Raw genomic sequence first — 12,794 nt, 5'->3', positions numbered from 1 at the left:
AGGGGGAATAATATTACTCTTAATCTACATCAGTAACAAGCCGAATACATTTGCACTTTATTCAAAAAGTAAATTTTTGTGAAATTCCCTTTTTATTTTCCTTATATCGTTGTACGCATGTGACATCATACACCGTAGTAGTCTTCTCATCCAGCAATGACTACACAGATACTTAAAATATTCATAACTTTTGAAGAGATTGTCTGATTTTCCTCAAACTTTCACTGATGTATTCTTCTAATATTGCTGCATTCTCTCAATCCTTATGTATATGAAGCTGGACTTGTCCTTTAACATAATTAGCGATGACCTCCGGTTTTGTAGAGCACTGTGCGATAAGGCTTTCCAGTTGTAGTAGTACTCAATGGAGACTTGTGTGCTTCAACGCATTCAATCAAACCTGGGCTGCTGTTAGTAAGCTCATCTATTAAAAGCAAGGTGTAAAAACACCCTCAATTGTACCAATCCTCTTTGTCTGTGAGTAATCCAGATATTGCTTTGTGTCATGGTATAGTAGAGGATTTTTTTTTAAAAGCAAAAATTATGTCCCGGAGAGAGCAAACATTTCCAGCCTGATTGAAAAGAATGCATCTCACACAAAATAATGATGAGAAACACAGAGCAGGTTATTTCAAGATGGAAAATACCAATTTTTCAGAGCCCCTTGCATTTCTTGGCAGTATGTAATCATGTATGACAATGTATTTCTGCCAAAAGAATATCTTTCAAATTTTACTTCAGATACATCAGACAATCACTTGCGTACAATTTTAATCTTGTTGGTAACCTTGTCATTTCAAAGGTTCCTTCACATTGTGTGGTTGAGCAAAAAAAAAAAAAAAAAAAGCTTGGAGAATGTAGTACGGTATATAAATTTTATGCATGTGATTCCTCTTGCATGAATGATGTGATGTCATCATAGGTCTGGCAGCGCTCTGACAGTTGGAGCGAGGGCGCTAGCAAAGCACTGCCATCGAGATGAGTCTTCCAACTGGTGGGGGAACCTGTCCGGCAGTAAGTATGATATCATAATACAGTCAAACCTGTCTTAGCGACCACCTGTCTATAGAGCGGCCACCTGCTGTATGCAACCACTAAAAACAATTCCCTCTAAGAGAAAAAGCATGATAAAAACCTATCTAAAGGGGCCACGTGTCTATTTTGTTCACTTTTTGTCTCCCCTGGGTGGCCGCTACAGACAGGTTTGACTGTATTATAATATACAAATATCGACTGCTGCAGAGGGAGATGGTATTCGTCTCGGGACATAGCACTGTTGAGACATCACCTCGGTGCAAATAGTTTTACCATGGCCCGAAAGAAAGCAGTCGATATTTGTTTTATATCCCTCTCGAGCATTTTACTAGAGTAATGACGGTTCCCTTTTGGAAAAGTGTGCAGGTTTCGTGAACGATAAATCTAACGTTAGGCTGTAGCAGTGCAGCAGCAGTGCGTGCAGCGCGTAGCGAACGACACCGCTGCGCTGTTGTTGATTCCTACACACGAGCTACACTACAGCGTGCAAAACTCCGAAAGATCGAGGTCCAGGACTACGTTAGAAGTAGGCCTAAAGCGGCTTCGTTACCCAGATCATCTTCAAAATCGGTTTTAGTTTATTCCTAATTCGTACCTGATATGGTGTCCTCCTGCGATCATTCTTCCGTTACTGGAAGCAGTCACTTTGTCAATTGAGCTGAATGCATAGCAAGCCACGTATCACACGTCCACACGTTACACACCGACCGGCCACGCCATCGCACCACACAGATTTCTGTAATGCTGTCGCACATCACACCGCGCGCTCTCTTAGCGCTAGCTAGCTAGCTACAAGCCACAGGACTGTCGCTCAAAAGTATCGCTACTACGCGCACTGCATACATTCTTAAGTGAGAAATGTAGATATTGATCACATGATCACGATGGGTGCAAATCGTGGATTCCCAAAAGTACTATATCACGCTGGCTAGTAACCAATTGCACCGCATCCAGCTGCTCGTAGCTAGCTAGTAAAACTACACCATGTTCGTGCTCTGTACAATCCTATGGCAAGAAGCTTTACATGAGGGATATAATAATTATTATTGCGCTATTTTATATAATTAAAAGAGAGAAGAAAATACACTGAATATATAGAAACTGAGAATGGGTTTCTTCAGAAAGTGATGAACATGTCACTTCATAATGCTCAGTGCTCAGTGCTCTTTATATATTGTATGAGGTGTAGAGGAGAATATCACAACATCTGTTTTTGTGAAAATTTGTAGTTTGAGATGTGCTTTTGCATTCTGTTCCCTTAAAGATTTAAATATCTGCGCATTGCAAACAAACACTAGGGAATGATGAAAATTGTATTGGCCAATATGACTGTGCATCTCTGTAAATCCAGTAATTGTTTGAATGAAGATGTTGACTTCATTTTAATGTCATTACAGAATGTCAGACAATGAACATAAGATCCTTCATCAGGTATAATGATCTTAATTGTTGTGATCTTGATCACTCATGTACAAAACGAGAAAGAAAAGGCACCTCTAAAACTTAAAGGGAAAGTCCAGACAATTTTCATATTTTCACATCATGTAGTATGTAAATCGACAGCTCCATGTATAGATTTGTGGAATTTGTTGTTGTTCTTGAGCAGAGAAACCAAACAAACAAATTGCAGTGAACAAGAATAATGACATAGGAGGCTCACATATTTCAGAAATGTAGCAATTGAATTCATTATAATACTGCTTTCCTAACAGGTTCACTTGTGTAGCATTAATGTGCATGTATGCTTCCTTCTGTTGTTCTGCTTCCTTGAGCCCCCAGGCATGTATTCTTATGGTGAGGCTGCCATATGTCATCACCCTTGTTCATTACAATTTGTTGTAAATTTGGAAAAACGTTCTTATTCCTCATCCTTATCACTATAAATTCCGAAAATCTGTAGCCATTAGAACCAATTTATAGTTGTTCAGATGAAAGTCTGAAAATTAAACTGTGCTCCATCCACTTTTGTTGGCGTACTGTTTATTTTTGTCCCCGCCGAACGAGTTCGAGCAGGGGACTATGAAACGGGCTCCGTACGTGTGTGTGTCCGTGTGTCTGTCCGTCCGTCTGTCTGTCTGTCTGTGCGTCCGTGTGTGATCAAAATGTTCAATTTGCTACTTCTCTGTCATTTATGAGCCAATTTTAATTCTGTTTGCTTTATATGATAGCACTACATGGGAGCTTTGAAACTTCTACACAGAATTTCAGTTGTGACCTTTGACCTTGACCTTTGACCTATATTGTACATTTTGCTTCAAAATGCTACTCCTTCGCCATTTCTAACCCGATTTCGATTCCGTTTGCTTTATGTGATGGCACTAGGTGAGGGCTTCAAAACTTCTACACAGAATTTTGACCTTTGACTTCTTTGACCTTTGACCTTGATTTTTGACCTATATTGTACATTGGCTACAAAATGCTACTCCTTCGCCATTTCTAACCCGATTTCGATTCCGTTTGCTTTATGTGATGGCACTAGGTGAGGGCTTCAAAACTTCTACACAGAATTTTGACCTTTGACTTCTTTGACCTTTGACCTTGATTTTTGACCTATATTGTACATTGGCTACAAAATGCTACTCCTTCGCCATTTCTAACCCGATTTCGATTCCGTTTGCTTTATGTGATGGCACTAGGTGAGGGCTTCAAAACTTCTACACAGAATTTTGACCTTTGACTTCTTTGACCTTTGACCTTGATTTTTGACCTATATTGTACATTGACTACAAAATGCTACTCCTTCGCCATTTCTAACCCGATTTCGATTCCGTTTGCTTTATGTGATGGCACTAGGTGAGGGCTTCAAAACTTCTACACAGAATTTTGACCTTTGACTTCTTTGACCTTTGACCTTGATTTTTGACCTATATTGTACATTGGCTACAAAATGCTACTCCTTCGCCATTTCTAACCCGATTTCGATTCCGTTTGCTTTATGTGATGGCACTAGGTGAGGGCTTCAAAACTTCTACACAGAATTTTGACCTTTGACTTCTTTGACCTTTGACCTTGATTTTTGACCTATATTGTACATTGGCTACAAAATGCTACTCCTTCGCCATTTCTAACCCGATTTCGATTCCGTTTGCTTTATGTGATGGCACTTGGTGAGGGCTTCAAAACTTCTACACAGAATTTTGACCTTTGACTTCTTTGACCTTTGACCTTGATTTTTGACCTACATGTATATTGTACATTGGCTACAAAATGCTACTCCTTCGCCATTTCTAACCCGATTTCGATTCCGTTTGCTTTATGTGATGGCACTAGGTGAGGGCTTCAAAACTTCTACTCAGAATTTTGACCTTTGACTTCTTTGACCTTTGACCTTGATTTTTGACCTATATTGTACATTGGCTACAAAATGCTACTCCTTCGCCATTTCTAACCCGATTTCGATTCCGTTTGCTTTTTGTGATGGCACTAGGTGAGGGCTTCAAAACTCCTACACAGAATTTTGACCTTTGACTTCTTTGACCTTTGACCTTGATTTTTTACCGATATTGTACATTTTGCTACTAAATGCTACTTCCGGCGGGGACATATTTTACGCACTGCGTAATTTCTACTTTTCCTTGTTCCATTTTCTTTACATTTCAGGTGAGAAAGCAAAGAATGAGAGTGCTGAAAAAGTTCTGAGGAGGATTCTTAATGATGTGGGATGGTTAAATATTCACCAGCTACCAGTGAGTACAAACCACTTCCTTTGTACACTTTGACCACTAAGGTCAATCTACCATCAAACTGAAGAGGTGAAACACTTCAAACAAACATGAAACAAAGTCAGAAACAATTTAAGTCACTCTGAAAAAAAAAGTCTGTGATTATGTTTCTTTTTAATTGTGGAATAAGTAGTCTTAAAACACTTGTCAGCTGACGAGATGGTGAATGGTAAAGTGAAACAAAAACACAAACATTTTTATTTTAAGAGATTGAAGTTATGATCACTAGAATTACTTCTTTCATTCACTAACAAAATCTGTGATGTTCTGTGTGTATTTTCTGCATGCACTGTAGGTAGAGCGCCACCATGTGGTAGAACTTTGCTTAGTTTTCCCCAAGTTAATTTTAGATTTTGGTATTGTTAGTCCTGATTAAAGCAGTGTGGAAGATGAAGTGATGGAGAGTGTAAACTCAATGACATTAATAACTCTGCAAGTGAGTACTCCCCGTTACTAAAACTGTCGAATGGTTGTTGGCTCAGTCTGTATTAGTGTGGCTGCACTGCATCGAGAGGTACAATGTTACAGGAATAAACTGTGAGCAGTGATGTGTGTGTTACCATGCTGTCCCCTCCTGTGGTGGAAGGCAAAACACATCAACTAGCACAGAATTGGAGGTCCCGTTTTTAGCTCACCTGAGCCAAAGGCTCAAGTGAGCTATTGCGATCGCCCTTCGTCCGGCGTCCGTCGTGCGTCGTGCGTCGTGCGTCGTGCGTCGTCCGTCGTCCGTCGTCCGTCGTGCGTCGTGCGTAAACTTTTTACATTTTCATCTTCTTCTTGAAAACCCCAAGACCGATTTTCATCAAACTTGGCAGGTAGCATCCCTAGGGGGTTAGGAACTCAATTTGTTAAAATGGGCACCATGCCCCACCCAGGGGGCCCCCAGGGGGGCCCAAACCCCCCAAAATTAAGGAATCTGTAAAAATCTTCTTCTCTAGAACCAGAAGTGATAGAGCTAAGTTAATACTATGAGTTAGTACATTGATGACTGTAGTTTCAAGTTTGTTCATGGCAAAATTAGGGGTGCCCCCCTTGGGAACCAGGGGAGGGGGGTGGGGAGGGGTTCTAATGGGGCCTAAATTGTACATTTTCATCTTCTTCTTGAGAACCCCATTACCCATTTTCACCAAACTTGGCAGGTAGCATCCCTAGGGGGTTAGGAACTCAATTTGTTAAAATGGGCACCATGCCCCACCCAGGGGGCCCCCAGGGGGCCCAAACGCCCCAAACTTAAGGAATCTGTAAAAATCTTCTTCTCCAGAACCAGAAGTGATAGAGCTAAGTTAATACTATGAGTTTGTACATTGATGACTGTAGTTTCAAGTTTGTTCATGGCAGAATCAGGGGTGCCCCCCTTGGGACCCAGGGGAGGGGGGTGAGGAGGGGTCCTAATGGGGCCTAAATTGTACATTTTTATCTTCTTCTTGAGAACCCCATGACCCATTTTCACCAAACTTGGCAGGTAGCATCCCTAGGGAGTTAGGATTTCAATTTCTTAAAATGGGCACCATTCCCCTCCCAGGGGGCCCCCAGGGGGGCCCCAAACCCCCAAAATGAAGGAATCTTTAAAAATCTTCTCTAGAATCAGAAGTTATAGAGGTAAGATAATACTATGAGTGAGTACATTAATGACTGTATTTTCAAGTTTGTTCATAGGAGATCAAGGGGTGCCCCTCTTGGGGGCAGGGGGGGTTGGTTGGGAAGGTCCAAATGGGGACCTGAATTGTACATTTTCATCTTCTTCCTGAAAACCTCATGATGTATTTTCATCAAACTTGGCAGGTAGCATCCCTAGGGGGTCAGGATCTCAATTTATAAAAATGGGCACCATGCCCCACCCAAAGGGCCCCAGGGGGCCCCAATCCCCCCCCCCCCCCCCCAAATTAAGGAATCTTAGAAAATTTGGGCCCTTATTGTACAGTTTCATCTTCTACTTGAGAATGCCTGGTCAAATTTTGGTAGAGCTGTGAATAATTTAGATTAGTGACTGCGTGAAAGGTGAACTTGCGATACTCAGGTGAGCGCTAGACCCGCGGGTCTCTTGTTTGAATGGTCACAGCTCATGCATGCAGCATATTATTCTACCTATACTTCCCTTCTCACTGAGAGCTGGGTTCAAACCTGGTGTAATAGTCCATCGCACGCACACACACACACACACACACACACACACACACACACCAGAAAACGGGCCAGTGACATGTTGACCCATTGTTAGTACATGTATACAAACAGTGAATGGTCACGAGTCCAATGGTAAAAGATTTCGCACGAGGTGAATGATAGAGGCGCTCTATTCAACGAGGCAAAGCGAGCTGAATAGTGTGCCTCATCTTTCACCAAGTGCAAAATCTTGTTCCATTGCACAAGTAGAGACCATACACTATTTGTTTTATACAACACCTCGAACGTCAACAGATGTGGTCCACACAGATTCTTGAATTTAGCACAGAAATGGCAACCATTTTCCGCGAAAGACAAATGAGCGGCCGCACAGTCACAGTCACAGTCACCGTGTACGTATGAATGCGAAGTGGATCAGTTGAAGTTGTTTACAAAAGTGAGTGACAACAAAAGTACACGTTTGTAACTGTTCTTGTAATTGTTGAGTGCGCGCGGCAAATATTTGTTTATTGTGACAGCAGAGCCGTGTGATGGAACAAAAACTTTGGGTCAATTGTGAATTTAACACGGGAGTCAATGGAAAAGGGTGACGTCAGCCATGCGCTATCCATTTTTGCTCAAACAAAGTTGCACGGCTGACAGCCACAGCATGCGATGGAACTTTTAACTAAATGTCACATGATGGGCAATCGACCAATCGGATAGCTACATTCTATTTAGGTGTTGTATAATTGCCAGTGGTAACTAGTAATAGTCAACACATCATATCAACCCAGCACATCATGCCATTTACAAATGTATGAATACTTTGCTTGCAGCATACATTCAGAGAAATATTTGAATCTCTCTTAATAGTTCCTCCTATCAATACTATATCTTACCATGATCTTTTCATTCAGTGTCCCCTCAGCAGTAGAGTGATCTACCTGAATGTTTAAAAGAACTGATTTAACAGAAAATTCAAATCTATGTTAAATGCTATGTTCATCTTATATTTGTAGTCTCATGCCGTAACTTATGCAGCTGGTAATTGTTGTTATATATCTGAACATTCTGAAACTGTACCCTCTTATTTCCTCTTTCTCTTTCTCTCAGCGCTTAGACACATTTTTATGTGATAAGTGCATTATTGATATTGTGAATGCTAATAATGATAATGATTATATTATTGATAGTAATGATAATAATAATAATAATGATAGTAATGATAATAATAATAATAATGATAATGATGATAATGAGTAGTAGTAGTGGCAGTGGTAGTAGAAGTAGTAGTAGTAGTAGTAGAAGTAGACGAAGAAGAAGTAGAAGTAGTATTTACATTAAATGGTGATATTTAGCATTATATGTGCTGGACTTTCATTAGATTTGGAGCTTTTGCATCAGTCACGCTTTAAATTTGGCAGAAACGTATCTCATTTTCCAAGGTTGAAAATCAGCACTTGCTGATGAATGATTTCCTCAAAGACTTGAAATTACATACTTACCAGTAGGTGCAGTTGTGGTGATCAACTCTTATTATTCTATAAATCTGAAACTGTTAGGGTTGTTTCATGAATGTGTTGATAGTGATGGTAGTTGAGTATAATGCACATCAGCATTTGGATGATTTTAAAATGAAATTATAGTCTTTTCTGTTTTCACAAATCTCTTGAATACATTTCTGTTGCTTGGTTAATAAGTGGGTACATCATTTCATATTTATTTTTACAAACTTGTTTGTGGTAAGATAGCATTAGGTTACCAGAAATATTCATGCACGTGCTTCGGGGAAGTTGTGTTCTTTACTGTTATTATTTGGAAGTTCATAATGGGATAATATTATGTCCATTAGGTATGCAAATGAACAATCTTTTTCAAAGCCTTCCCTTTATACCATATTTACTATCTCATAACAGTATGCAACAACAACTCTTGTTATGCATCAGTCCTTAAGCAAGAATTCAGATGCAGACATGTGTGGAAATGCTAGAGTGTGAGATGTGTGAGAGTGAAACAATGACATTTTCTCTCCTCTTCAGGGGCCTGTTTCATAAAACTTGTCATCAGTGACAAGTTGTCATAGATGTGACAAGCTACGGAAATCCTTGCATCTGATTGGCTGAGAGCAAATTTGTCTTAGATATGTGGCAGTTGTCACTGATAACAATTTTTATGAAACGGGCCCCAGGAATACATGCAAAAAAGTTATGGGGGAAACATAGTAGCGGCTAAAGCAAGTTGTAAGCAATGTTGGGTGGACTTCTTGCATATTCACAGTTAGTTAAACTTGCTGGCTTGATTGACTCGCAACAAACTCTCAACCGACTCGAGCGAATCAAGAATGTTCTGTGATGCAGTGACCCTGTATTTACAATGGCATTGGGACATGGAGGAGAATTGATGCTGTGTAAGCATCAGACAATGGCTTTTGGGCAGAGATGGAGTGATTGCATGATATGTGGCATTAAGGTTTCGAAAAGAACGGCTGCCATAGGGGCATTAGACTGGTGGATTTGGTTTCCAGCCCCTGGATTAGGGGAAAAATCCCTCATCCACATATGTCTTCTTGACATTACAAATCTACTGCTATCATTCACTTCCCGCGGGGGAATATGTCTGGTTCAAACAATCATGTAGTCTTACCCAAACCCATGTAAGACAGACACCCTACTTCTATCCAGGCTCTGTGTGATGTACGTCAATGACCTTCAACATGTGTCATCTCTCCATAAATTGATCACATGACACATCTAGTTCCAATAACCTTTGGGTTAAACAGAGTCACAATCATCCGAAGATGGTCACACTTGTTTGAAACACAATAAAAACTCTGTGTGGGCTTGAATTATGGCCAATGTCACACACACACACCCACCCACACACACTCACACACACACACACACACACACACACACACATACACACACACACACACACACACACACACACACACACTAAGTCACATCACAGTGTTCTCTGTCATGAGAAAGAAGTTTATGTGTATAGAGCATTCAGTGCAGGTCATTGTTTCAGCTGTTTGAAAGATACCTTAAGCCAAGTAAGCGTGTTGAAATGCACAAACAATTATGAATATCCATTTTCACACCCTTGTAGAAAACGTGAGATTATAGTTTGACTTGTCCTATTTGGACACAGATGACATTGTATTGTAGTAGCAAGGTGGGCTTCAAATCCAGGGCAGCTAAATGTATGCACAACAGCACAAATTTGAAGAATACAGATACATTAAAAGCCCCTTTGTGACCAAATTTCCAAAGTCGACTAGGATTTAGTCATGTCTGTGACCTCGGAAGCAACAAGGGACTCAGTGGCGGATCCAGAGGGGGTCGCAACCAGCGCACGCCCCCTTTATTTTTCATTAAAAACAAAAGAAATAAGAAGAAAAAAATGAAATGAAACTCTGAAGTGGCACCAGAAATATAAGTTGCGCCCCCCCCCCCCCCCCCCCTTTACAGAATTCCTGGATCCGCCCCTGGGGACCGTTGCATGGTCATGTGGTTCTAAAGAGTAAAATGTAAGTTAAATCTTTCCGTAATATCTTTCGCGGACACATTGCCTTTCCATTCTAGAAGTGTAGAAATTATCGTAACAAAAGAAAAGTACAGAAGAATACCCACAATCCTGTGCATATGAAGTCTTTCACCTGCAAAAACAATGCATTTTTTTTAATCTCAGCACAATAATGAGCACAGCTGTTTTTTTTTAATCAAAAATTACATTGACAGGAATTTGTTTGCAGTTAAATAGATGATCGTTGTCCAAAGTTACGCTTAAGTTGCAACACCATGATGAAAAAATGATATGAAAATTATGGAATTTAATATTTGTGACAGTAGTAGGCCTAGTAATGAAATATAGATAGTAATAGAGAAGCTAATTATTTATATATGAATGCTGTAATATGATAACACATTGTGAAATAAGATGATGCAAGTAAATGTAATTAATGAAGTTATTTGAAATTTGTTCACTGTTACTTCAACGGAAACTTCAACGGAATTCCTTCATTCATTGAGAAGGTTTAGCGCGTACTGCTCTAGAAATTGATTAAGTCAGGCTCAACTTTTAGCTTTTAAAAAGAAAAAAAAATGACAACCCTTGGCAACTTGTCCGTACTTTACAAGATACAACAAGTTTATGAAGCAGAAATACCGCGACTTATCGGGCAGGATTTATCCTGTCATTTTATAAAGGTCCCTGAGTTGCATTTGCAGATGACATATTGTAGTTGCTCGAAATGGCATTTACCAATGTCGCGCATGATCTTTAATGAATTCAGTATTCTCCCTTGTGTCTGTGACGTAATACTTTTGTTGGTTTTTGTTTCATGTGCTAGTTAATCCTCTGTGCCCCTTAATGTGTAACTTCTGTGACAGTAATTTGTTTTTCTCTGCGGTTGGTGCTGACTCCACCAAGTTTAACACTGTCATTCCTTTTTCAAGCCACCGAAGCCGCCTCAGGAAAAAAAAAAAGACAAAACGGACACGCACGAAACGTGATATCTCTGTGTAAATCATGTTCAGTGACTAAGGTATTTGTATGTTATAAAGTACATCCATTAGCGTTGATGTGTAAGCTGTGTGAATGTCGTCCACATATGTGTGTCGTGGTTCGCGGTCATCGGTCTCACAACCGTGGTATTGATTGATTCCACGTGCTCGCATTTTCTGGCACGATCGAGTTCGTGGGCGACTTGCCCTCGTTTCGTTCGAGTTTCCCTCCGGAGCAAAGAGACAAAACAGAACGGAACAAGGGGGAGGGGGGAGAACGTTACCGTGGTAATTCCTGTCATTGACCGCGTCAGATGCGAGCATTGTTTTCGGAAAAAAAAAGAAAAGAAATGTGGATTGGAAGTGATGTTATCATCTCCTGGGGTTTCCACCCTCGTGAAGTGTCCCGCGCGCAATCGATTCACAAAAAGATTGCACGGGTGATTTTTCTCGGTCATTTTGCCCAAGTTGACTTCTAGCCAAATCAAGGTCGCTGACTTCCATAATATACAACAACAAAAAAAAAGATAAGTTTGATTGTAACTGTAACGAACGCATGGTAGTAGTATCGACGGAAAAAAAAAATTACTGAAATAACCAGTGTGGTTTTATCGTTCTTCAAAATATTGCTGAAAAAAAAAAGTGATTCCAAGGCGAGATGCAGTTGTACGATTTCGTCAACATGTGCATATTTTGATGGTGAACATATCAATGCCACCAGGGCCCTGTTTTATCAAAACTTATAATTGATTATAAGTCTCGGAGATCAATTATAACTCTCGCTTGATAAAACAGAGCCCTGGAGTTGATATGCTGGAATTTTATGCATATTACTTAGACTGTTTGTAGCTGTCTGTCAAATCGTATTATTTATACTAGTATCATGTAGAGTGACATTTATTTGTACCTGAATGTTAATATGTGAGTATATTTTTTTTTCTTTTTGTTGGAAAAAAAGTTATCAATTACATCTTATCTCGTGTGAACCAACCTTATCAAACTAACATTAAATGATAGTAATGATATCGATATAATGATAATAGTGATGATAATTGTACTAATGATAATGATAATGATTGTCTTTTTGATATTAATAATGCCTACAATGGCAATAATGACAAATATATTTATGATGATAATGGCCCTGATAATGATGATAGCAAGAACTTTGTTTAGGTTAATGTTTAGCACACATCCACCAAAAGTAGACGCCCGTGGCGCATTCGTGTCAAGAGGTTAAAAAAGTACGTTATTGATGCAATATAAACAGTGAGTTGATAGTGAGCGCCCAAAACGTTGGTGTCGGGAGTAACTTTCAACATGATGTATAGACGAATGATTGTCTTGCAGGTGGATTATTTTTGTATTATGAATCAGCATTTATAACGTATGGATGTGATGTACACTTTTCTTGACCTAT

At 39.8% G+C, this 12,794-nt stretch overlaps 1 protein-coding gene across 1 annotated transcript in view; it reads left to right on the top strand.

Moving 5' to 3' along the window:
* The window catches only part of LOC139740963 (uncharacterized), a 51,714-nt gene that overhangs the window by 17,913 nt on the left and 21,007 nt on the right, over positions 1-12,794 (top strand). Inside the window, exons 12-13 of the mRNA XM_071651549.1 lie at positions 923-1,014; positions 4,636-4,721. Coding sequence (XP_071507650.1) covers positions 923-1,014; positions 4,636-4,721 — 178 coding nt within the window. The remainder of the gene's footprint in view (positions 1-922; positions 1,015-4,635; positions 4,722-12,794) is intronic.

The sequence above is a fragment of the Diadema antillarum genome, unplaced genomic scaffold, assembly GCF_040938485.1.
Source record: "Diadema antillarum isolate AM-2024a unplaced genomic scaffold, OU_Dant_1.0 seq00000891_RagTag, whole genome shotgun sequence".
Classification (NCBI taxonomy): Eukaryota; Metazoa; Echinodermata; class Echinoidea; order Diadematoida; family Diadematidae; genus Diadema; species Diadema antillarum.
Note: the sequence above shows the minus strand (reverse complement) of the source record. Positions and strands in the feature narration are given on the sequence as shown.